This window comes from Lepisosteus oculatus, chromosome 17 (genome assembly GCF_040954835.1).
Source record: "Lepisosteus oculatus isolate fLepOcu1 chromosome 17, fLepOcu1.hap2, whole genome shotgun sequence".
Classification (NCBI taxonomy): Eukaryota; Metazoa; Chordata; class Actinopteri; order Semionotiformes; family Lepisosteidae; genus Lepisosteus; species Lepisosteus oculatus.
This window is the reverse complement of record NC_090712.1, coordinates 21,489,018-21,514,747: the sequence shown is the minus strand read 5'-3', so window position 1 is coordinate 21,514,747 and position 25,730 is coordinate 21,489,018. Positions and strand designations below refer to the sequence as shown.

Sequence of the window (25,730 nt, the reverse complement as noted above, 5' to 3'; positions counted from 1 at the left end):
TTTCAAACTGCATCCTCACAAATATGGCTGACTTTTCTAGGAAACAGCACAAAAATAACTGTTCATAACATGTGCCCAATATGTAAATGATGGATCTTGTTCTTTAAAACTGCGAAGAATTGAAAAACGGAGGGGATAAATCTTTTACTTTATTACAAACAATGCACAGCTCATCTTCTGTGACCGGCTGAAATATAATTCTGTGAGGGAAGTCTGGCTTCAGCAAATAAGACACATTCTGCACCGGGAGCAATATGGAAAAAACTAACTGTTCTTTCTCAATTAAGAAATGCAGTGCAACCAAATTCCTTATAAATTCATATAATTGCCCAATCGGCTTCAGAAAAGTTTACTTTTGCTTTAGTTAATCAAAAGAGATTTATTGTAAATGTTATTCATTTTGCACCCCTAGTCTTAACTAATACAACTAGAATTTCTTAGTGTCAATTTGAAAAACAACAGAATGGGTTTGAAAGAAAAGGGGAAAATATATAATAAATTCAAGTTAATATGCTTAACTACTCATTCAGAGTTCAGAATCACACCCATCAACACAGGAAAAAAAAGGCTAGAAAGCAAAATATTATTCATAATATCACACTCCTTCAATTCAGCCAATAACTCCTGTGTATTTAGAGCAACGAACAACAGTTATCTCTTTAGTATCAAAATTGTATACAGAGCAAGAGGGACTGAATAAATGTTGTTTGTGATTTGAACAGCTGGAATACACATCATTAAAACGGAGGTGAAAGTTTTCAGCATCAAATCTTGATTTAAGCCCTTGCAATACAGCCTGAAATGTGTTAACTTGTGGGTCCTGTGTTATGGCCAGGCCTGTGCTCCCTCTCTGTGTAGCCTCACTTAACAAGACTTAAAAAAATGGTATCCCAACTATCTGTGTAGTAAGCAGTTGCAATGTACTTTTGCTTGCAACGGTCTTAACCCCTGGCTTCTACATAAACACTCAGTGCCATCTGGGCAAGTATTTTGTGTCTCCCAAAAGGGATCAGTCTGAAGGAAGAAAGAGAAGGAGGGACACTGTCAGAGGAACCAGAAACAGGCTATCAAATGACAGCACATTTCACACTGGGCCGCAAGCAGACGAGCACACGGACTCTCGCCTGCCCCTCCTCCGACAGGCTCCAGGCACAGGATGTTAGAAGAGCAGCCAAGTGTGCCAGATCACCAAGGCTTTGCTGCCTTGAGTGATGTCATTCCGGGCTGGTCTTCCACACATCGCGCTCCACACAGTTCAGTAGGAAAATTTATATCGTATGAAAAGCTTTTTATGTTGTAAAGCAGAAACTCTGCACCACAGCACAACATTAATTATTATACTTCTGGGATTAGGCGAGTACCCTCCAGTAGTTTAATATTTACCATTCAAACAATGTGTTCTCATGAATTCTATATCTCTAACTGATATCAATAATTTCTGATCACTTCTCTCAGTGGCAGCTGTTCTTGTAGTGCTTTGGTTCTCAACATTATACCAATCTAAATGTAATTTTCCATATCACTGGGACAGGCTGGAACTGTGAAAGTAAAATATTATACTGTATGTACTTACAGCCAAGCCAGGAGGACCTGGAGGACCAGCTTCTCCCTAGAACAAAAAGCAAGAAAATATTAATTACATTTTTTCAGGTCAATTAAATTATTTTTTAACATACCCTATGAAGCACAAGTAAAATATACTGTATTTAAGTTTTCTATATACTGTATGTTTATTAAAGAGGGACTTTTAAAGTTTACATTTTGGTGACATTTCCAGTTTCAGTTTGAAAGTACTGTACATTGTGTGCATTTGGCTGCCAAAGTGATTGACAACTTGAAATAACGACTGTAAATTTACCACAGCTGTCCTGAGGTACACCTTGTTTGATCTTCTCCGATTTGCCTTGTGTGCCTACAGTATATCCGTCCCCATGCCCTACTTTTGCACTGGGCTCTTGGTATTGTTTTATGACCCAAGTACTTGCACAGAGCTGTTCAGATGCATATACTGACTGACAACACTCGGGCATCTGGCTTTATTCTGACCGCCTGGTCAAATTGGAGGAACAATATAAACAGCAAGTTAATTCAACAGCTGCTATTTTGTTTGAGGAATCCTCTCGTGCCAGTTAATTATTGTGATACTAGATCTGCACTTTTTAAACACCTGCACTTTTAATCGGAAATCTGAAACATTAAATGATTACGTCATTGATATATTGTGCTTAACTAAGACCTGGCAACAACCTAACAAGTTTATTTATTAAATGAACTCAGTTCCTTCATGTTTTGCATATACAGTACTGTATAGGGAAACCCCAATTTACAGGTCACAGTGGTGGTTTGGCTTTTATGCTTGGTGCCGTCAATATTCATGTTGAACTGTAAATTTGCTTTCTGATATATATATTTTTTATTTTGGACATCTTTGACCTTACTCAATTGGTACATTTTCCTACTTACATTTGTGGTCCCTTGACCCGGTCTGTGCTTCTGGTCAGAATGCGTCAGAAATTCATTATATTCATGAAACTGAGCTACAAATTTCCAACCATAAGGGTGTTATTTGACACCTGCATCCCTCTATCTCTATCTCTATAGCAAGAATTAAAATCTATAAATGTATTTTTTAGTGATTTTCTCAGTTCTTCCCTTCAGGATTGGTCATTCTCAAAAGCTCATCTAGTCAACAATTTTAGTACTGTTGACTAGTACTTTGCATAAACTAGCTCCTTACCATAGTACAGTATACACCTGAACTTCATTTCTTACAATTGATAGGATGACATCTGGAGCACTGGAAAAAAGGGCTTAGAGGTTCATATTTAGACATATAATAAATATCCTCATGTCTATAGAGTTGCACTAGCTTCTGACAGAGCCTCTTAAATCTAGGATACAAATTAGCTCCTGGTCAAGGAGATCATAGAGAGCTTTTATCTATTATTAACAAACTCATTAAAGTTCCTGATAATTCTGTTCTTTCTTCCACCCCTGATCTTTGTTTTAGGTTTTTGAAATTCTTTCAGTCCAAGAGTGATGTTGTAATGCTACATTTATCTGAATCAAGCCTCAGCCTTGTTCCCAATCAGGATAATTATTTGACCCAAGTTTTTTGATAGATATTTCCATTGTGCCAGATTTTTCTGAAATTTATTTAGATCAACATATACTGAAATTAACTGATGTAAAACAACCTCTTATTGCATAGATTTGATCCCATTTTTATGCCTCTTTGCGGAAAGCTTGCCTGGTAGACATCTGCCCTATTATTGCCAATATTATGACAGGTGTGGTCCCTACAGCTTTAAAGACTGCTGCAATCACTTCAATACTACGACATCATGTTTGGATTCTGATTGAATGAGTTATAGACCAGTTACTAAATTCTCAAGGTTTTAGAAGGTGGTTGCAAGTCAACTGGAGGGCCACATGGACAGTAAACAGAGTTTAGAAATGTTAGCCACGTGAAGAATGACCTTCTATGCCATACAGGGTTTTGTTGGTATGTGCTCACAGATATTACAAATCCTGAAACACATGATACACATATAAATAACATGCAAAAAGCAGAACTGAGAAAATACTTTTGAAGTAAGTGACTTTTTTGATTTGCTAAAATCTAAAACAGTATAACACAAAATAATAAATGAACTCCTTAGGATCAGTAGCTACTGTACGGACAAAAGAACCATAGTTTAAAGACTGTTCTTCACAGTGGGAATTTGAAGACTTTTGCAGCTGCATTATTTTAATATCAGCAGAATCAGAATCACCTTTATTCACCAAGTACATTTCACGTACAAAGAATTTACTCTAGTGTATCCCATGCTGCAGATACATTCCACATGTACCACACACACACAAACAGCCCCAGGGAAGAAGCTGTTCAAATATGGGGCAATTCTGGTTTTAATAGACCAGTAGAGTCCTTCTGTGTGAGGTTTATGAAAAAGGTGGTAACCTGGATGGAAGGGGTCATCAGCAATCTTTCCTGACTGTTTCTTTGCTCTGGAATTGTACAGACCATCAGTGGAGGGGAGGTGACAGACAATGACCCTCTCCTCAGCGTGAACAACACACTGCAGTCTTCCTTTGGAGCAGGCAGACACGTTGCCAAACCCAACAGCCATAGAGGCAGTCAGCATGCTATCAAAAATGGCTCTGTTAACTATCAAATTTGATTAAGAGGCAACAATTTATTTAGTTGGCACAAAAAGTATAGTAGTCTGCTCTGCTGTCTTTGTGATACTGGTATGTCCCATTTAAGGGTATTAAAGATCACAATTCCCACAAAATTAAATAACTCCACCACACTCATAGCCATATCACGGATTATCTGGGAGAGATGATTTAGAGAATGTGTCCTTAAATCAACCACCATTTCCACTGTTGTAAGGGTATTAAGATACAGGTGGTTGTTAGCACACCATGATGCCAACTGAGTCATCATCGTCAGACAGACAAATAGACAGAGCTAGACTTTCAAAATATCTGTACTCACTTTGTCACCTTTAGGACCACTAGAACCAGGAAGTCCAGGATCCCCTTTCAGTCCCTGTTAAAAGCATAAAATGGAATTATAGCCCTTCCTCAAGTTTATTTGCTCTCTGTAAAACAAATAATTGTTATTTTCAGTCTGCCATTACAGGGATAGCTTCTGTAATCCTTTTTTCACATTTTATCTTCTACCCAAACTTTTAACATTGTCATCACCATTCTACCATTACAGTATGAAGTAAACATGTAAAATATTAAACCAGTTATACTAATTTTACTCAGCACCATAAGTTGAAAAGGTGAAACGTGTCAATGTAAACAGTATTGAAGGATTACTGTACTTTTGAGAGAAACATTTGAAATAAATACCGTGAATAAAATACTACAGCCAGCATCTGATGAATGAGCTCTTAATATAATGCCAAGCTGTGTCTAAATATACTGCAATCCTCATAAGATATCAAGTTGTCACACCAGTCTCGACAATTTTGCATACTACAATCAGGAAACATTCTTCCCCTGAATTCAAAGGCTCACGTATCTACATAGCCTGAAAAACACAATTTTGTCTCTACACACAATTGGGTGAAAGGCTATTAACATATGTCATACAAACTCCAAACAGCTTCCAGGAATATAAGGATTGTAATCTTCCAAACTAACTGGAATATTCCTAAGTGAGAGGCTTGATTAAATCAGTGTCCAATCGAGGAAACTTAAATTTATCTGACCAGTCAATGATTTTTCATTTTGGGCCATGAAGTGTTTTAGTACTGTTGCACCCTTTGTGAATAAAGATTATCTCGCTAACCATGCCAAAATCTAGATGAATAATATACTGTAGGTCAGGAAAAGCTCTAGCCTTAAAACATGCTCCTGTGGTATGCCATAGGTTACATTCGCTCAATTAGGGGTTATGCATCTAAACATGATGTACTGCTTCCTATTTGTTAGGATATCCAAGATATTTCCTATTTTTGTAATACCATCACAAGGTGGAGGTCAAACAGTATGTTTTTCAGTTTGCTGGGCTGGACACGGATTTAGCCAAGCCTCTCACTTAAGAATATTGTTAGGTTCCAGTTCTCCATTTATGTGCAGACATTTCCTTAGATTCTTATGGCTTTTCATGTGAGAATTAACCTTTTATGAGGGACCTTATTTGACACTATCTGGGCACTATCTTGTTTTGCATCTTTTTTTCAGATGAACATGGAATTATACAATAATTACCCAATGTTGCTGGTGTTCCTTTTTTTACATAGTACATGCTATAGTATTGATGTCTTTATTTGCATGCAACATTTAATGTTTACTATAATTTTACATATTCTATCATTGATTCCCTAATATCTTATAAAATATGTACAGTACTTCTTCTTTATAGCTTTCTGCTGTAGAAATATTGAAAAATGCTTTGATTAGTTGTTTTCTAATAGGTGCCTTTACAAATAGGGTTTAGAAGCAATTGCTAACCATTTCAACCTCAGTCATGCCAATTTTAGCTTCCGTGTGAAAAAGTGAAATCTCCCAATGATATAACATCACCTTTGTTTTATTACAAAACTCATTATTTTGTAAGCCACTTTTACTCATGTCTGCATTAGGTGGCTTATTACAGAGACCTATTGTTAAGTCCTTATAATCTTTATGTTCCAATTTAACCCATCTATATTTATAGCAGGAAGCCCCAGTAAGGTCTACTAGCCCAAATGTGGGCTGTGAAGATCATATTAATCTTATTTCATCTGACTCCATCCAAATTGCATTTTGTGTTTGGTTATTGTATACAGGTTCAGGCATTATAAACACACTTTCTTGAAATGTATAGCCTGGGTGGAAAAAACAGACTAAGGAAGGTATCAGTAAAAGGTTTTGCAGGCTGATTTTCATGAATATTGTTGTTTATGTGCCTCAGGTCTCTGCTTTGCTCCAGGTCATCTCTAATGACCTCTTCTGGGAATATCTGGACTGCCTCAGCATTGGTTTCTCTCTGAGCTGACCGGCAGCAGCACTCAAATCCAGCTCTGTGAAACTGTCCCAAGGTCACCCCACATGTGGCATGAGGGTCTGGAGACATGTTTTATCATTAGCCTTCATTCAGATCAGGGTACAGGCGGAGGGACTGGGATTTGGAATCTTGGTTTTCTGCAGCAAAGGGTCAGCAAACTGGGGCACCGCAGTGTGCTTCTGCAGGCATAGCACAACTGACTGACTGCTAATTATACACATCCTGTTCTTATAGAAAAACCTTGCTGAAACACTATCAGCCTGCCTTTCAGAAATATCAGCAGAAATAAATTGATGAGTAAATCAGTTAAAAATAAATAAAAATGTCAGCTCCTTCAACATGCAGAGTGCAAAGAATGCTCAGCAGCAGATGAGTTTCTGCACACTAAGTAAAGACTGTAGGAGAGCAAGCTTGCTGGCTTGACAAAGATCCATTTTAAAAATAAATACAAAAGCTACAATGATTCACTGCTGCACCCTAATGTGTCAGAAGCTACTACTTTTTCTCTTGACAATCAAATTAGTTTTTCCTTACTAAAGGAAGGCATCCTTACTAAACAAAAAGACCAATGTAAAACTATCAAGATCTCAGTCATTTCTTAAGTCGCCACTGTCAGACCTGTTGACATGTTGATGAGATATCCTGAGTGGCATCTTTTAAAGGATGCGGGGAACAAGATCTCATCAAGTAACACAGATGTCTCAAAGGCCAGCCTAGAAATGCTTGAAGGGTTACAGAAGGAAATGCTCTTGTCATTTTCCATCAAGTCAGCATTTTGATAAGGATGGAATCTAAGGACAAGACTATAAAGTAGACGTTACACTGATGAAAATACACTTGATGTACAGTACGTAGTACTAGAGATTACAATATAAGACTGACAGAATCTGACAGAACTAACTTTATACCTTAGGAATTATGATTAAAACTACTTTAAATATATTTCTACAAGTAAAAATATGCTCTTATTATGCTGGGCATCAGAACATAGTAAATTAATTTATGCAATATAATTGATGCAACATAACCTTTCTAATGTTTTAAACATATTTAGTGTAGTAAAAACTACAGTATGTTACATACTGTAGGTAAATTATTTTACATTTTATAAACCCATAATGGGTGGCACAGCAGTGCAGTGGTTATAGTTTCAGCAGTGGTGAAAGTGTGTGAACATGTCTGTATTTTTGTCTGTGTGTGTCCTGTGATGGACTGGTGTCCCATCCAGGGTGTATCCTGCCTTGCCCATTGCTTGATGGGATGGGCTCCAGCTCCCCTGCAACCCTGTACTGGATAAAAGAGTTAGAAAATGGATGGAAAGGATAAACCCATTATTTCAGTACACATACTTATTAAGTACTATAAAAATGTATTTTTCTGTTCAGGGAGAATGCTTTAAAATGCTTAAAAAAAAAACTTACATCTTTTCCAGGTGTCCCTTCAGGACCAGGCATTCCGATGCCTCCCTTTTCACCCTGAAAAACAAATGCAGTTCACAACATCTCAGAATAATAACTGTACAATACATCCTCTCAATCATAACGGGCCCTTGCCATTTAAACACAGTTAACCTCCTCTTACTATCTGTCACTCTGAATATACCAATCCTTAACCTTAATGACCTAAAGGTAATTTGATTTATACTGAAATTTACACAGGAGTCCATTCTTCTCCAGTATGATTTCTGACATTTCAAATTAAAAAGATATCTTTGGGCTCTTTCTTGGGGAGCAATTATGCTAAGGAGTGGATAACAACACTGGAGCTTTCAAATTCAGACCGCAACAGTATAAAAAAAATGAAACCACTTATTCCTCTATATGACCATAATGGGAAAAATATACCTATGGTATTCCAGAATACTGTATGTATTCATATTTTGACTGAGGAAGGACGATGTTGCATAAAGATGTAGAATTCAATTCCCGAAATTCTCATCCTCCTTCTCTTTGTTGATGAAAAATATTACAGATCACAAAAAGGGCGTGTGTAGTTTAGGATGTACTGGAATATTTAATCCTTTGTTTTTTAAGTGTGTGTTGTTTATTTCTTTTTCAACAAGTTATCAATCTTTCGTCATCCCTGCTAGACTTCACCCATGCCTCACCTGATACATCCTCACTTAATTTCTTTCTAGTGCAGGTTGGTTATTAAACTTCTACTTACAATGGAAAATTTAAAACTCCTACAGAATGAACACAGATGTGCAGAGGTACAGTACGTGAATCTGTCACTGCAGCATGGTATTTCTTTAGCTATATGGAGGTTTTTCCAGAAATCATTAGTCATTTATTAGACTGCATCTACAAAAGACCATCAATATACTGTAGCTAATTTTAAAAAGCATTTTAGCAAGCACATAAAACTTCCATGGTTCTTTGGATATTCTCCAGGAAGTGGGTGTTTGTGAAAAAGTGATTTGAGCAATGAGATTCCTCATGCATATAGTAAGATAATTGCATGTTTCCCCATAAGTACTGTAGCTCTCAACCTTCCATTCTAGTATTTTTCTTTTTTCCTTAGATATTTAAACAATGCCACTAATTTCTTATCAAATGACCCCAGCCTACAAACACACATAATGACAATGATATTTTATGATGATTAATTGACAAGTAATTTCTTTGTAATGGGAGCACAGACTTCCATTACAAAGAGCATAGCCTCCACAAGGCTATGTCAATGCCTAGATTGGATTTCAAAATAATATTTCCCCAGAGGTAAAAGATATCTTCTGTATTAACCAGGCAGAGTTACTATAAATTATTTTAACACTACGCTGTAAAATCTGAACTTAAGCCAATAAAAGCGTTAAAGTTAAGCAACCATGACAATCAGATATAATTTGTTATGTACTGTAAGAGATGCACAGAAACTTGTCATTATGCCAGACTAATGCTATTGTATGTTTTTACTGCATTCTAACACAAGAGCTCTCCAGTGGCATGCCATATGTTAAAGAAAATATTACTGATCTTGGGCAGCACAGTGGAGCAGAGGTTAGCATTGGGGCCTCGCAGTGCTTGGGCCCAGGGTTCAATTCTTGCATTCTGCATGGAGGTTGTATGTTCTCCCAGTGCCCACATGCGTTTCCTTCAGAAAACATACTGTTAGGTTAACTGGCTTCTGGGTAAATTGGCAATAGCGTGTGTGTGCCTTGTGGTGGACTGGCATCCCGTCCAGATTGTGGTCTGCCTTGCGCCTGTTGCTTGCTGACCATGAATTGGAAGAAGTATTTCAATTCCTGATCTTGTAACAGCTGAAAGCCTTTTCATTAGACTTTGGACTAAAAATAAAGTTTCAATAAGTCCTTTTATTCATGTTAGAGTTAAACAACAATTCAATAAAATGTCAGTTATATTTTGTTTATGGCTCCATTTTTATACATTATCTAAAAATAAAAAAATATGGTTTTTATTTTAGTTATTTGTGGGTAATATTGCAAGTATTTGTACAAACAGAAAAAAACAAACCTCCTTAAGCTTCAATAAAATCCTAAAAATACTATAGGAGTGAAGTCAATCCTCTTTTCAAGCAGTAAAATAAAAGGTCTAGTCCTTAAAGAGCTTGTAAAACTGAACTTTCATTTCATTTGTCTCTTTCTACTGCACCAGTGAATTCTGAAATGCTGGAAAAAAAGCTTTTATAATTTTTATGTAAATATTGTAAAAACAAACACCAGTTTATCTTTTGCTGAATACATTATACAAATGCAATAGGATACTGTGTACTGTAATATCCACAAAAAATGATGTAACCAATAAACATACATATACATTTTCAAACAGCTGCATTTGGTTTTATAAAACTTTAAGAGCTACAATAGCACTGAGGAAGAATTTCTGAATATGTATTGCCAGTATAGCAGTTTCTTTTGGCATGACCCACTATAACGCTAACCTTTTCTCATCATTAATGACATTTAGTCAAAATAAAATTACAATATAGCAAAGTGTAGAGTACATTTTTGAACAAAGAAGAAGAGAGAGCAATCACAAGTCTGGCTATAGATATACTATCATTAAGAGAATAAACATGATTTGCTGAAAATACAATAAGTCATGAATGTGCCAATTAATGAACGACAGTAGCTGTAAATGAAAGCTAAATCAATATGAAATCAATGATTGTACAACCCCGAAAAAGAATCTTTAAACATATGGCATAAAGCATACATTACATTTTGTGCATGTTAGTAAACAAATACAGTGAGTATGCATTAAGAAGACACATCAAGCAACCTTAAATTCTAAACGAGATGTTTTCTGTCCCATACACAGTGATGCCACAAATACACAGCCATGTGCATGATCAAGCACTGGAATTGTTTCAAGCTGGTTCCAACAAGCCGTTTTAAACCGCTTTGAAGGTGAAAAACATTATCAGTGCATTTTACAGAGAGAAAACAATGCAAGCCATAATGCTATTGGTAGGGTTAAGGTTAGATTTTGATGGGCTAGGTACAGGTTTGAATTGTAGAGAGGGACACATATAATGATCTCTTATGATTGGAGGAGACAATATGTATGGGAGCCTAAAAGCGATACCTTACAGGGACAATTCTCAAACCGATCACCATTACCTTCGTAAAACATCATGGACAAGAAATGTATTGCTAAACTCCAGCTCTGCACACTAACAATTTTTGCCATGAAGTTCACTTCTTCCATAACACCTCTGATAAAACACTTGTGGGATGTGATGAGCTGCACTCTTTTTGCCTTTTAGACAGATACTTCTGGACCTGCATGGGGAGCTCTTCAACATTTAGAAGAATTCTCCATAACCATTCCATAACAATTTGACTGCAGAGATGGATACAAATAATATACAACGTGGTAGCTTTAGCTTCAGAAGTTCAAAAATAAAGATCAATTCCTAAACCTAAGGTTGTAGGATTTCAATGTAATGAACGTTATCCAAAAAGACATTTACTGCAGACAACTGCAGAGCATTTTTATTTACACAAATTGCTGTGAATGATTGGAAGAGCAACCAGACCTGCCAGCATTGAATAACAGTACAGATCCTTTACATTGGTACAAATGTGCATCCTTTAACAGCTTCTGTGAATACCATGTGGATATGGCTAGCTTGATCTCTTCATTCCTGAAAGATAATGTGCATACATCACCTTGCATTTAGTGTATTTTCAGACCTAAGATCTTGGACGTGTGCATGGACATACAGTAGATGCAAAATTTCCAGATGCTCCTTGTTGTGCTTTGTGGTTTATGGTATTTTATTCTGCATCCTTTATCTTTGGTTTACATGGTTCTAATCCCATTAGAACATTTTGTGAATGAAACTCTATTCATTTTTGGTTAAAATTACAATCTACAGGCGCAGAGTGTCTGTGTAGCAAGAGCAGGACTAGTATTTCTGCTGTAAAGATCAGTACCTTGAGGGCATATGGGTTGATCAGACCTAGTAAACAGGCTTTTAAAATGCATGGTGTGGATTTGATTTTATTTGCCTCATGACTCCTGCACCTGCTTGCATAAACTAATGTTTGATTGCAAATACTTTTCCCCATCAGCCACAACTCCCGAAGTGAATCAATACCACATTGCTGAGACAATCTGAGGTACCCCAAGGGTAGAAAACACGTATAATCTAACGTCCCATATAAGACATTTACAGTACACTAACAAAACTTAAACTTGCTATTGGAAAATGCAATTGATCTGTAATGTAATATGCTTCTGCTTTGATGAACTGCTCAGAGAGCACACACACACACACACACACACACACACACACACACACACACACACACCTTCATCCAGGAGTCACATCTATTCCCTCAGGACCTGGCTCTTCCAACAATAAGCATGGAATGCAAATAAAAGGCCTAGCACATTAATTTTCTTCTTTATGTGTGGTGTTTCCCAGTATACTTAAAAACCCCTGGAGAGTTGCCTTAATAGAAATACAGCATTTTATTTTTTTTAAATGAGAAAGCAAGCATGGATTTAAGATGACTAGGAATTCAAATAAAAGCTTAAAGTAACCAGGTGGGCTAGTCTGTGAAATATACATATTCAGATATTATATCAGTTGTAAAATGTTAATCTAAAAACATCTCTTTCAGAAAATCCTCACAAAGCCTCAGTTCACAAAACAGAACAGGCATAATAGCCTTCAGTAACAAACAATACACACATTAAATAATAGGGGGTGATTTAATAATCTTAAAGAGAAGGAAATTAAAGAGCAGTGTAATGCAATACAAATACAGCATATGGAGGGATGGTCCTAAATCACTGCTTCTGAGCTTCCATGAACAGCTCAAGTCAAGAGTCTTACAGTGATTCAGCAGAGTCTCATGGAGGGACAGCTGCACTGGACAACAACTTCCTTTCAATCAGTCTACACCCAAGTTTTGCTTCAGAATTTCATTTTAAATTAACTTTTTATTTAATTTCAAAGATGTATCATTTAGTTCTTTTATTTGCTTAATCTTATTAACTGAATTTTTCACTGAATTAAACACAAAATAATCTTAATTTTAGAACAAGAGATGTTTTAGTTGTAGCACATTAATGTCACACTTATGCGTAGGTGTGAGCTCATTTCTCCAAAAACATGAAAAATGAAAATAACAAAACACTGACTTCTAACTTGTCAGTTTACTTTGGGGGTCAATATCACAATACATAAGGAAAAAATACTTCAGAACATTGTGCTTCAATTTTATACTGATTTTAGTTTAAATGGTAAAACTGTTTCTCTTTGTAATTACAGTTTGACTTTGAGGTCTCACTCCTCCCACATAGAGTAATTCACAGATCAAAACACACAGGTGTGATCAAGGCATTTTAATTCAAATTATCAGAAGCACCTCCAAGTAGGCAGCAGTGGCTGAAATCCCTATTTTGAAGACCCTATTTTCCTTTACTGACATGAATATGACTACAACAGGCAAGGCTTCTCTGCCCCCCAGACTGCACATCAAAACTGAGTTGTTCAAACAGTACAGAAGAATTAAATAACTATCATAATTTTGTATTGGTATAATCTTAGTTCTAAAAAATTAAAGATGTTTGTTTTTTTTACTTTTATCTGTTTTCATTTGAGGTTTTGTAAGCTGCAAATGTCTTCTAAAATAAAATGTATTCACCAGTAAGTATTTTTGTTATGGTGTTGAATGATTTTGACATTGTTTATGTATTCTGTGCACATTACCTAACAACATTGCCCACCTTCATAAAACACTTTTGAACATTGTTTAGGTACAAAAAGGAAACGGGGATAGTGGATGCACCTAAAGCCTGCAAATCATGGTGGGGGCAGTCATCCACATCTTCACAAATGTACAGTACTAGACAGCATGGGTAGAACAATTTGCAAACAGGCTCAGAAACACTTTTAAATAGAACCATACCAACTGAGTATAGTAAGTGCCTATACATTTTGAATCAGTAAGGAATGTGGTATGTGGCACATTTTTCTAGGAAAAGTATGTTCTAGAGGTCTATGGAGAACTCCACCTATTTCTGAACTTGTTGCTCCAGCCACTGGAAGTGAGTGTGAGGTGTTCCAGTAGCACAGATCTTCAATTCCATGACCTCTGCAGGCTGATAAAGGCCACACACCCTGTTCTATTTAAAGTTGTACTTTGAACATTTTATTAGCTTTTAAAAATAATATTAGGGAGTGTGGAAAGAAGCCTTCACAGTGAATTATGAGCATCTTCAGTTCTAAGTACGGAAGAATGACAAATTATCATTATGCAATTTTCTGTGAGCTAAGAAAAATAAAACCCTCTAAATATAAAAGCAAATACCATTTAGCTAGAAATAATATCAGGTAATAAATATAAAGAACCATAAGTTATTAAAGAGCATAGGTCAATAAGAATTGACCTACAATGATTATTTTGGAACTAGTTTATAGATTAAAGTCCTACCTGAGGTCCCAGAAGTCCATCTCTCCCAGGAATACCAGCAGCGCCTTTGTCCCCCTGAACAGAAATTAGACAGGCAGAGACCCTTCACTGAGTGTACTTGTGAGTAATATACTAAAGGACAATTCTCCTCCTTTTTTTTAAATAGCTGTCAGTTCTCATGCCTTCTGCAATAACTTGTTGGATTTTTAAAAATATCTACAGTATGTGCACTTTTAATAATTGATCCACTGCTTTTTCTTACTGAAAAGTAGGAACCAAAGTGGCAATCCTGATTCTTTTAATTATATAATTAAACATACATATTTGAGATTAAATTAATGTTATTCAAATCTATTTTAAATAAAGTTCTAGATATCCATCTTTGTCATGTATTCATATAAAAATACACGGCAGACTAAAGGTAAGTGAGCATGATGAAACACTATTCTTTGCTTATTCACCTTCTATATTGCACATAATGTTGAAAGTCCATAGACAACTACAATTTTTTTAAATAGTCTGAAAACACATTTTAGCCTGTATAGAGTTTCACATGGCAGTGCAACTGCGAAAACTAAGCTTGACATCTCTCTAAAATACATCCCATGGATCAACACATCGTCCACCAATGCCACTGAAGATATAAATTGGTGATGTGTAACTTGTAATCAGCAACACACAGGACTCTTATACAAACTGTGAAATTGGTAGGAAATGTCAATTTGTACAATTAAAAAAACACTTATGTATAAAACATATATATTCCATCCATTATTAGATATAACAAATGCTGGAAAAACTTCCAATGTTCTTGTTTGTTCTTTTCTCTGGTTACGCACTGGCTTCCACAGAAGGATATTGACCTTGACTTAGAAAACGCAACTGTTCGCACTCACACTAACAAATTAAAATCCAGACTGCTGTGTAGCTTCTCACAGTCCAACAGTGTGACAGGCAGAGTCATTGTGCATTAGACTGAAAACCTGTTCATCCAGCTGGATTTCAGATCATTATATATTAATCAAGAATGTCTTTTTCCTAATCCTGGACTCAGATTTGTACTAAGTGTGATTACTCACAAACATTAAATATAATTTAAAAACAAGGATTTCAGTCAAACATTTTCAAACCAATTAATTTGTACTATATGTACCTTTAAACCAGGATTTCCAGGGTATCCATCTTCACCAGTTTCTCCCTGTAATTAAACACAATATTGCTGGATTACAATTTATTGGCACCGTACTCAGTAGTTTTCTGGGACTGGTTTATGGTTCCATCCCGAGTTACAGCTGTTCATAGTCCTTTTTAACACAGGGACCAACAGCTGCAACTGTGGATAATATTACCCAATAATTGGGAAATTACATGTCCAAGACACATGGTAGCATTTTTTGACTTGCATTAAACTTGTAAAGGGAAGCTAAGAGCAACAAACCAAATTTATAGACATATTCTTAACATTTACATTTTACAAATATATTAATATTATCAAAACATGATTTACAAAAAATTACATTTTGAACTTTGATAATCATTGTATATTTGTGTTTTATTACTGTAGCGCATTCACCTGGCGCTGCGGCTGAAGAGCGCCGGGCTGGGGCGCGGCGAGGGCAGGACGGGAGCAGTAGGGGTCAGGGCGGGGACTGGCAGGGCCGCTGACCAGTGCAGCTGACCCATTGCAAAACGGGTGTACAGAGTGGTGAGATCGCCCTGATTCGTGTAAATAGTTCCCTGGTTTCGCACCCCTTTTCTTATACTTGTACCCAATTGCCTTCCCATCCCCTTGTAACTGTACCCGAATTGACCCCAGTGTGTCGCGCTCTCTTGCCGTCTCTGGCTCTCAAGGGTTTTCTCTCTGCTTGCGCGCTGGCGCTGTGGTTGTGCTTGCTGTGGGGGACGCTCATCCAAAAAACAAAAGCGCCATTTTCGATTCAAACGAGAGTCTGAAGCACTGTGTCAGTCCTCGCCGAACCCGAAAATATCACATTACTACAGTATAACCACTAGGGAAAGGATTTAAATTTTCAAATATTTGTTTGAACAGCCATCATATCTGTGGGGTTTGTTATATGTTCTGCAAGGAGAAAATAATAAACTTTTCTTCAAGTGAGTTCCATGACTTGATTTCCATGAGATTTCTGTTTCTCCTTCATTTATTTTCAGCTCAATGTTGTAACAGATCAATAATTCTAGGGAACATTTTGTTGGTGGCCCCACCATTCATTGCTTTTTAAAATCTTTCAAATTTACCCAGAAATCAGATGTATTTTCTAAGCCCAGCAATGCTGACATTACATTTTAATAGAAGTTTCAGATGGTAATGTGAACCAGCCTCATCTGAATTTAAAATGTGTTTCGGCTTTGGATTCAGACCTCAGTCATAGATGCACTTCCCAAGGACCAAAGCCACAAAATCCAAAATAAATGCAAGATAAGACACTGAAAGACACACACACACACACACACACACACACACACACACACACACACACACACACACACGAGAGATCAGATCTCGCTTCAGAACAGAAACGAATAACATCTGTCTTTCAGGCTCTTTATCAGCTATGAGTCCCGTTACACTACGTCACTTAGCCAAGAAACTTTTTTTAACCTGGGCACTCCAGCTCTGGAGGGGGAGAACTCCGGTTAATACAGAACAGACACATTGCAAACAGACCTTTTATGTATTGGATTAATTCTAAAGACTTAACCTCCTTTTAGTCTGCAAAGTGCTTTTCTACTCTTGGAAAGCCTCAGTATACCCGGTTTTATAGATGGTTTGATCTATGATGATCAGTGGCGAAAGATCACGTGTTATTTGGACTAATTAAGTAGTAATCTTGGAGTTCCAAGGGAACAAAAAACTGAATATTCTGTAGTTTCTGTAGTTTATCCTACTAATTCTGTAGTAGGATAAAAGCTCCAACATCAATTAAACTTCGGATAACTGACACAAGAGAAACAGACTCAAACACTTTTTATAGAAACATACAATAAGCATTGATCATAACTTTCACTTGACTGAGCTTCTTTCACACAAGGAAGATATTTTGGTGTTAGATAATTCCTAACAAAGGTTTGTATAAATATTAAGAAATAATGCAGATTTAAGAGGAGCAAGATGCTTATCAAGCATTTATGCCGTCAAATCATGATCTGTGGACACCGCATTATGTGTATTCCTCACAGAGTAGAAACAAATGAGATACCACGTCAATGTCAAACTTCGCAGAACTCACAAAAAAATCCTCATTAGTGAGTTCATTTTTAAATAGAAAAATCATTGTAGGTATGGCCTGAACTGTATTTTAGCTACACAAGATAATCAGCTACCGTACTCTTAAAATCCATAGCCTGCCATTAATGCGTCTGGAAAAAAAATTAAAAGGGTATTACATTCCACATATTAAAATATAGGTAATAGCTATATTAAAGTTAAATATAGCTCTGTTTAGAAGTAGATATAACAAACTAGTCACACTCTCTCCCTTACCAGAAGAAAAATCAGCTCTGAGTAGGGATATATATTTTAATAAGTCTTCAGCTCTACATACTGTACACACCAAACTTCTTAGAGGTACTTATCTTAATCTCAAAGTGAAATTTCACATTTTAATCCCCTTTGCAGGAAGATGAATATCATAATTACTTTTTTGTATCCATTATTTAATAACAAAAGGTTATAAAGAAGGTCTTTCTCCATGACATTCTACTCATAGCTCCATTTTCTAAGCGCTTATCCAATACAAGGTCGCAGGGGAGCCGGGGCATATCCCAGCACTCTAATGGGTACAGGGCAGGATACACTCTGGACAGGACGCCAGTCCATCACAGGGCACATTCAGACACATACACACCAGGCAAAATATTCCAGAAACCAGTTTACCTACCAGTATGTTTTTAGACTGTGAAAGGGAGGAAACCAGAGTACCGAGAGGAAACCCATGTGAACATGGAGAGAACGTACGAACCCCACAAAGAAAGTACCCCTGGGTCTGGAACTGAACTCAGGGCCCCAGCGATCCAAAGCAGCAGTGCTAAACAATATCCAAGATGTCTCAGTTTTAACAGTACAGAAATGATGTACGTCTTAAAGTAATAAATAAAAAGGCAGATGGAGTACAAGATTTGTATGTCTTGCAAAAATCTCAATAGAGCCAATTAGTGCAATGCCACAATACAGTTTTACTGCTGAAATATATCCTCTTATTCATCCTAAAAGATATAGAACAGGCTAGCAACAGCCTTACCGGTTACTTATCAGGTCTATCAGCTCTTTTATAAACCAAAAACTTCAGTGCCAATATATAGACAATTGTAATCATCTACTGACATGACTCTCACTGCTCCGTATTCCACGAAGACTGTTCTTCCACCTCTAAGCAACCTCCTATTGACCAGCATTGCTAAAATAGATTAAAAACAGTTTGTTACATGTGAAGGCAGTTATTTCATATTGTAATTACAAACGTTACCTTTTCAATGCAATACATTACATTTAAATGTAAAGTTTATGAACAATTAATCTAAACCAGACATTCATGGCTATCTTGGCTCTGGCCCAAAACTACTGTAAGTGAATTTCACAATTAGTCCCAAAACTGAACAAATAGGACAAATAGTTATAATTCAGACCTTATCATTTATGATAAACACTTAAACTTATTAATCTTATTTACTCTTTTATTACTTTCCCCTCAACATAGACCAGTATAATTTTAACTGATTCAGCTGTTACATTACATTAAACTCTCAAGTCAAACCATGTTCTAAAAATTCAGATCAGTAGAAAAGAAACGCTTTGTGGAAAAAAAAATGCAAAAATTACTTGTCAATTTGGTGTTTAGCCAAAAGTAGCTCCAAGTGTAGCAGCTTTCTGAATAAAAGAAGCAATAAAAAATATGTATAACCATAGACAAAATTAATATTACAGAAACTAGCACTAAAAGCCTCCATGGAATCAGAATATTGTCTTGTATTACTTGGAGTGCTTGACAATGATATACTACTTTTGATTGAAACCCGATAATCATAATAAGTTATTCCCCCTGAAAGAACTTCTCACAGTTCATAACAGTTTCACATAATGGGAGTATATTTTAATGTTTTAAAGCAGCAAGGACAGAATTATTGCTTCGGCCTAGCCATCTACCCAAGACACATTTTCTAAATAATGCAATTTTTGTCCTCTGCAACAGCAATACAACGATCTACATAAAAGCAGTTCCACATTTCTGCTGAGAAAGGGCTTTCTTAATTTAATTGTTTTTTCTTTTGGCAATAATTTGTCTGGTGAAGTGTGTCATGTGACTCTTTTCTATTAGTAATGCTTACATTTCATGCCTCTTGAGAAATGCATTGCATTTAAGAACTTTACCAACAACTCCATTTACTTTCTTCTCCCCTCACTTTGTCTTATTTCTATAGCGCATATTCAATTATCATTTTTATTTCAATCCCTGCAGTAAACCTCAGAGTGCTGAGTCTCTTTAATCAGGCTTTATTTTTCATTGCTAGCCCAGGAAGGGCTGTTGCAATGTGCCACAGTTGTTTATTTAGTATGCATTTATTCACTTGCATTTAATTCCATATTGCAGTGCCTTACTATCTAATCTTTTCTAATCCCATTTGATGACTGAAGATGGTAAATGAGGAATTATAACCTTTGCAAAATAAATAATACATCAAATTCAAAATGTTTGTTTACAGTTAATGTAAAATGTATTTCTGAATGAAACAACAACAACAATCTACAAACTCAGAAGTATTTTGGGCAAAACACCTGAAATCACAATTAAATGTATTTATTTTACTGATGTGGGACAACATGTACAGTACGCACACATTCCCGCGAACAGAAGGAAATTAATTTTCTTCCTAGATTACTCTTCCTTATCAGAAAGAGGTCAGAAGAACTCAGATAATTTCTGAAATGTTTAGCTGCATTATACTGTAGCTAGCAGGACAGCAATATCCCAGAGCCCAGGTGTGGTAATTAGATTGTTTAATCTATTTTGCATTTTGTGAAATAACCATCTTAATTGTTTATTCTTGAACAAGTTGTTCTAGCGAAGCAGTTAGATAAGTAATATTAATTCAATATTTATTGAACATGCAAATTTAATTAAGAATGAAAAACTATGAAACATACAGCACCTAGTTTTAGCTCTCATTAAAGAACCTGCTGTTCCGAAAAGAGAGCAGGTGTTACATGCTGTGGAACAGGAGCTTAAATTCCCCAAAGTGGAAACCTAACACCTACAGTAAAGCTACAAGTTGTGAAATTGCCATTTCCAATTGTCTCAAGACAAAAACTACATCTTTCATGTACACTAAGGTACAGCTACTGTATCCAACCCTCTCTAATGGGACTTTCCAACCAAACACGCACTGTCAGTTCCAGTTTCTGTGGCTAATTGAGTACCACCAATAACACACACACAATGGAACAGTTATTGTGTAAGTGCATTCAAAAATAAAGATCTTCTACTACCCCATTTCTCAATGTGTGAGGTGAATATAATCAGAATCACAGCAGACTTTGGAGAGAAGTTTCTTGAAACTTTGCTGTAGGTGCTGTCCTGTTAGTCACTGTATCTGTGTTTCACTCATGAGAAGATAGCACACCTAATATTGCAAGAGCATGACATTATCAGGTTTTTAGATCTGAGTGGGCAAACTCTGTGCACAATGTCATTGTTGCAGCACCTGGAGAGTTAATGTTATTGCATGCATAACATGCAAGAGATCTGGTATTGAGCAACTGCATATTAATAGCAGAAAATATATATATAATGTGAATATAATGTTGAAATTGACTTCAAAATGTCAAAAGATCATGAATATTGAATACACTTTTGTTTACCACATAATACAAAGACACATGATTCTCATTGTTTCGCAAGGTTCCTAAAACTCAACAACTGAGGGATAATTTGAGGTCATTGTGACTATGGGTGAAATGTGGAAAATAAAAAATTAACAGATGGCTAGCACAGTGACAGCATAATGATTATCCAAGTGAACATCTAGATTTAATTGCACAGAATTTTCTATATTGAATGATATTCTTAAGCACCTTGCTTTTCAATTTTTTTTTCACTGCACAATTTTTTTTTATTTTTGTATCTGTTAAATGGGGATTATTATTCGCAGTATGCCTTGTTATAATTTCTCTGAGTGATGGGTTTTTGATACCCATTTTCCTTCCTGTCCTAATCGGGTTCTCTTGGCAATTCACCCACAAGTGTGCCTCATTTGTCATATTGCACCCTGTTCACTGGCATCACCTGAATATGAAAATGTCCCTTGTGTCCATTTACCAGGGGTGTAGCCAGGAATTTGTAGCCTGTGCAAAAGTGGGTGTCCCGGGCTCTAACTGACGGTCCTGCCGCCATAGGAGCACCCCTCAAATTTACAATCCAATCCTCAAATGGTATAATCAAACAGTAGAATTAGAGGAACCTTACATACACTATATACCATCTCTCTCGATCTCACACACACCGGTTAAGCAACAATTACCCAGGCTCCAGAACGCTGCTGTGCCACGGCGGACACACACACAAAAACAATCAGTGCCTTCCTCTGTGGTGAGGTTTTGGCCTTCTAGACCAGAAGCAGGCGTCGGGGCTCGGAATTGCATATGGCGATAATCTCGTCACTGTCTAGGCAGTCGGAAAATTCCCGTTCAAATGACAGCTAGTTTGCAAAGGTCTCTCATACAAGGACTGTCTTTAGCTAAAGAAAAGCGGCAAGAGCTCGTAAGTTCTACGTATTTTGTATGCCTGCTTTTAGAATGTTCAGCAGTGTTACGAAACACTCGGAAGTTAATATTTTATTGCAAAACACAATGAACACAACGCAGTGCGCAAGATTCAAAATCCGTCCGAAATTAAGTATTTAAAATACCATACAGGGTTTAGCTTGCCTTTACATATTGAGCCGACTTTAGCATAACACACCAGAAGAACATGCACACACGTTGGGGTTTCAGAGGTTGGAGTACTGTAAATGCATCGCCCCAAGGGTAATATCGAGTGGGGCGCAATGAGGATAAAAACGGCAAAGGTATTAAAATGTTAAGTGCTGAAGATCTTGTTTGATCCTTCATGATGCTTTTGAACATATGAAACCCACGAAATTAGTATTCTATTTTCGATGCCAAAAGGCGCCCAATTTGGAAATTCGTGACTTGCTTCCCACAAGACTTAACACTGAATTGTTATAGTCTCATTATTCAATTCATTTTTATATAGCGCCTTTTACAACAAGGTTGCTCCAGGGCACTTAATGCAAGTAACCATGCATTTTGTGAATACATAACAGAACAGAAGACAACGGCGGAGAGGAAGCAAACACTCCTTAGTAAGGAGAAAAAAACCCTCTAGGGGTCCAAGGCCCAAGCATTACAGTGCTAACCAATTCGTCGTACCTTTAATTACAAGAATGGTCTGCTAATAAAAGCGTCAAATACATATTTGGGATGTATAGTATTTTAGCTCTGTAAACATCGTTCACTTAAAAATACTGCAGGGCATTTAGAGGAGAAATGAATAGTTATCTGTAAAATGCACACTCGCAACATTAACTTATTGTTATTCATGCATTCCAAAACTTGTAATTTGTTTACAGGATCACTTCTAGAATTCTTCGTGCTCCTGCAGGTGGAGCATGGATCGAGCTGCTACAAGCAAACGCGCTGCCGCTTGCGCTCGGGAAGCCAGGCTGTCCTCCTCAAAACCCAAGACGCCTGTAGCATCTCATGTCCTGTTGGTTTCGGGACTGATCTTGTTATCTACACGCGGCTTTTTGAAAAACGTAGATATGTGCATTTGTTTTGCCATGTCGGCTAATAAACCAAAAACCTAGTGTTAGATAGCTCTAAGAGCGTCTGAAGACAACGACAGCCAATTAGGCTACGGCTACGCATGCACCGCCCCACTGCATTTAAATCATTTTCTTATTGGTCACAAAAGAAACAGCGAGCCAATAGCTAATCACATACGATGAAAAAATCAAAAACGTAAAATTAAAAAGCAAATCATGTAACACAAACAAGGGGAAAAAGATCTTAATTTGGACTGATTGGGTAGCCCTAGGATCAATCAGGGGCTACGCCTCTGACTGGGACACGGAGTTATATTTTAACAAAGACCAAATAAAAAGCTAGATACAGGGCTTTTTAAAAAGCATTCTGATGGAAAATTATATCAATAAAAGCTGTTTTATATTGTATGCCTCTGTGATACATTACTGTACCATGTTTGTAGATAAAAGTTCCAGTTAGAAGCTGTGCAGAGATCCATTACTGATATTTTTAAAAAACAATCATAATTACTGACAGACACCTGCCAGAGTGATGCCTTCTCCGTGACATTATTCGGTAAGATGATAGCCTTGTTTTAGATAACTCATTTTTAAATACTTCGACAAGAATATCTGCCAGTAAAGGTCCCCAATACATGTAAGTGCTAGTCCTAATTGAATTGCAAGGAAATGTAAGAGTAAATGACAAATGAAGATTTAAGTTCCAACATCGTATAGACACAAATATTGTTTTCATCCACTTTCAGAAAGTATGGAAGTATGAAATCTAATTTTATCTGGACTGCAATCAATATTTGCCACATTTGATGGCATGCTGGGCTTTGAAACTCATGCAGCTTCATCTGATTATAACACAGAACATTTAATCAATGAAGTCCACAAGGAAATATTAAGTATATCGCACATTGCAGCATTGCTCCAATTCTGACAGTATGAAAATGTTTAAAGTCATAAATTGGTAGAATTGAACCTAAATTGATTAGAATGTAGATTAAATGCTTCAGTCACCTCTGGGGTATATTGGTAAAAATGCCCACGCTCACACAAATCATTGAAACACGTACTGTATTTCCCTTTAACTGCAACTTAATTACAAATAGGAGACAATTTCCAAGTGTATTTAATTAAAACACTGTGCTGAGTTCATGCTTGTCCTTATAGAAACGTGGCAGAGATTTATTTAATTAGGTATTGACAGTTGAGATAATTTACTTGGCTTGATAATTACAAAAACATCTCTACTTATCCGCACTTAACACCTTAAGAAATCCATGAAAAATTTTATTTTATTTTATTTTTAAAAGTTAACTCTTATGTAGATTAACAAACAGATTATGATTTTAAAATGTTTGCAAAAACATTTTTTCTATTTATTTTATAAAACCACTTTGCAATTGGATATCAGCACTAAAAAGCTATATGGAGTAAAATACATTAAAATGGTTTCACAGAAGTCATATTTTTTTTTGATCGTTGGTTCTTTGTAAAAGATGCTCCTTTTCATTAAAAATGTGATTCTTCTTGTTTTATCTGTTTAGTATCATTTGTGCCACATTCAATAGGTGACCATTTCGAAAAGCTCATAAGAATTCCTTAGTGTCTGAGAAAAAGAAAACAATTTTTTTACTAAGTAGTTTTTGTTTTCTTTTATTCCAGGACCACACAGCAGTAATTAGGCAGTTGACCTAAAGGACCATCTGGTTGGAATGTGCATATCAACACCTGTTCACCCTAATGAATACCAGTCATTCTGTCTCCAGACGCCCAACTCTTTTTAGAAGAAAAACTGCTCTGTAACTGATCCCCCTGTGCTGTCATTTTCAACAGGAACAAATCCCTGTTCCACTGACACATTTCTTTACCCTCTGTCATAATGGAATGAAACCCTGAATACTACATTTACACAGCAGTATGGCATATGACACATACCAGTCTTTATAATGCATCATTTAATTTGCTAGGAGACACCAGATGTCTTCATATTGTTGAATCATGAAGAACTGATGTGAGCACACCCCTGTCCAAAGAGAAAATGAGATTTGTACCTTGTCTCCTTTATCTCCTTTCTGCCCTGGAAGACCTGACACCCCTGGAAGTCCAGGCTCCCCCTAGAAGAAAAAGCAATATATAAGAACATATTCACAGATAAAAAAGCTACAATCACAGAATAACTATAATCAAAAGCACATCATAGATCCTGGAATTTGTGTGTTGTCCAGTGATGTTGTCTAGGTTAACCGATATATCTCTAAATTGTCTTCCGTACATACAGTACGTGTGTTTATGTGCTCTACAATAGACTGCCATCAAGTCAAGAGTGTATTGTGCCTGGAGCCCATTGTTAGCCAGGTTAGACTCCAGCCGACTGTGACACTGCATCGAATCCAAGGGTTACTGAAAATGGATGGTTGGACCTATTTATATTAACCTTTCAAACAAGGTATTGACAACTTGATATAAACCCATCATCCAACTCAGGGTCACAGTGGG

General features: G+C 36.6%; 1 protein-coding gene across 1 annotated transcript in view; it reads right to left on the bottom strand.

Moving 5' to 3' along the window:
* col19a1 (collagen type XIX alpha 1 chain) overlaps positions 1 to 25,730 on the bottom strand; it is a 116,659-nt gene that overhangs the window by 75,163 nt on the left and 15,766 nt on the right. Inside the window, exons 9-14 of the mRNA XM_069179824.1 lie at positions 25,286 to 25,348; positions 15,556 to 15,600; positions 14,424 to 14,477; positions 7,933 to 7,986; positions 4,505 to 4,558; positions 1,574 to 1,609 (exon numbers count right to left, since the gene is read on the bottom strand). Of these exons, the coding sequence (XP_069035925.1) occupies positions 1,574 to 1,609; positions 4,505 to 4,558; positions 7,933 to 7,986; positions 14,424 to 14,477; positions 15,556 to 15,600; positions 25,286 to 25,348 (306 nt within the window). The remainder of the gene's footprint in view (positions 1 to 1,573; positions 1,610 to 4,504; positions 4,559 to 7,932; positions 7,987 to 14,423; positions 14,478 to 15,555; positions 15,601 to 25,285; positions 25,349 to 25,730) is intronic.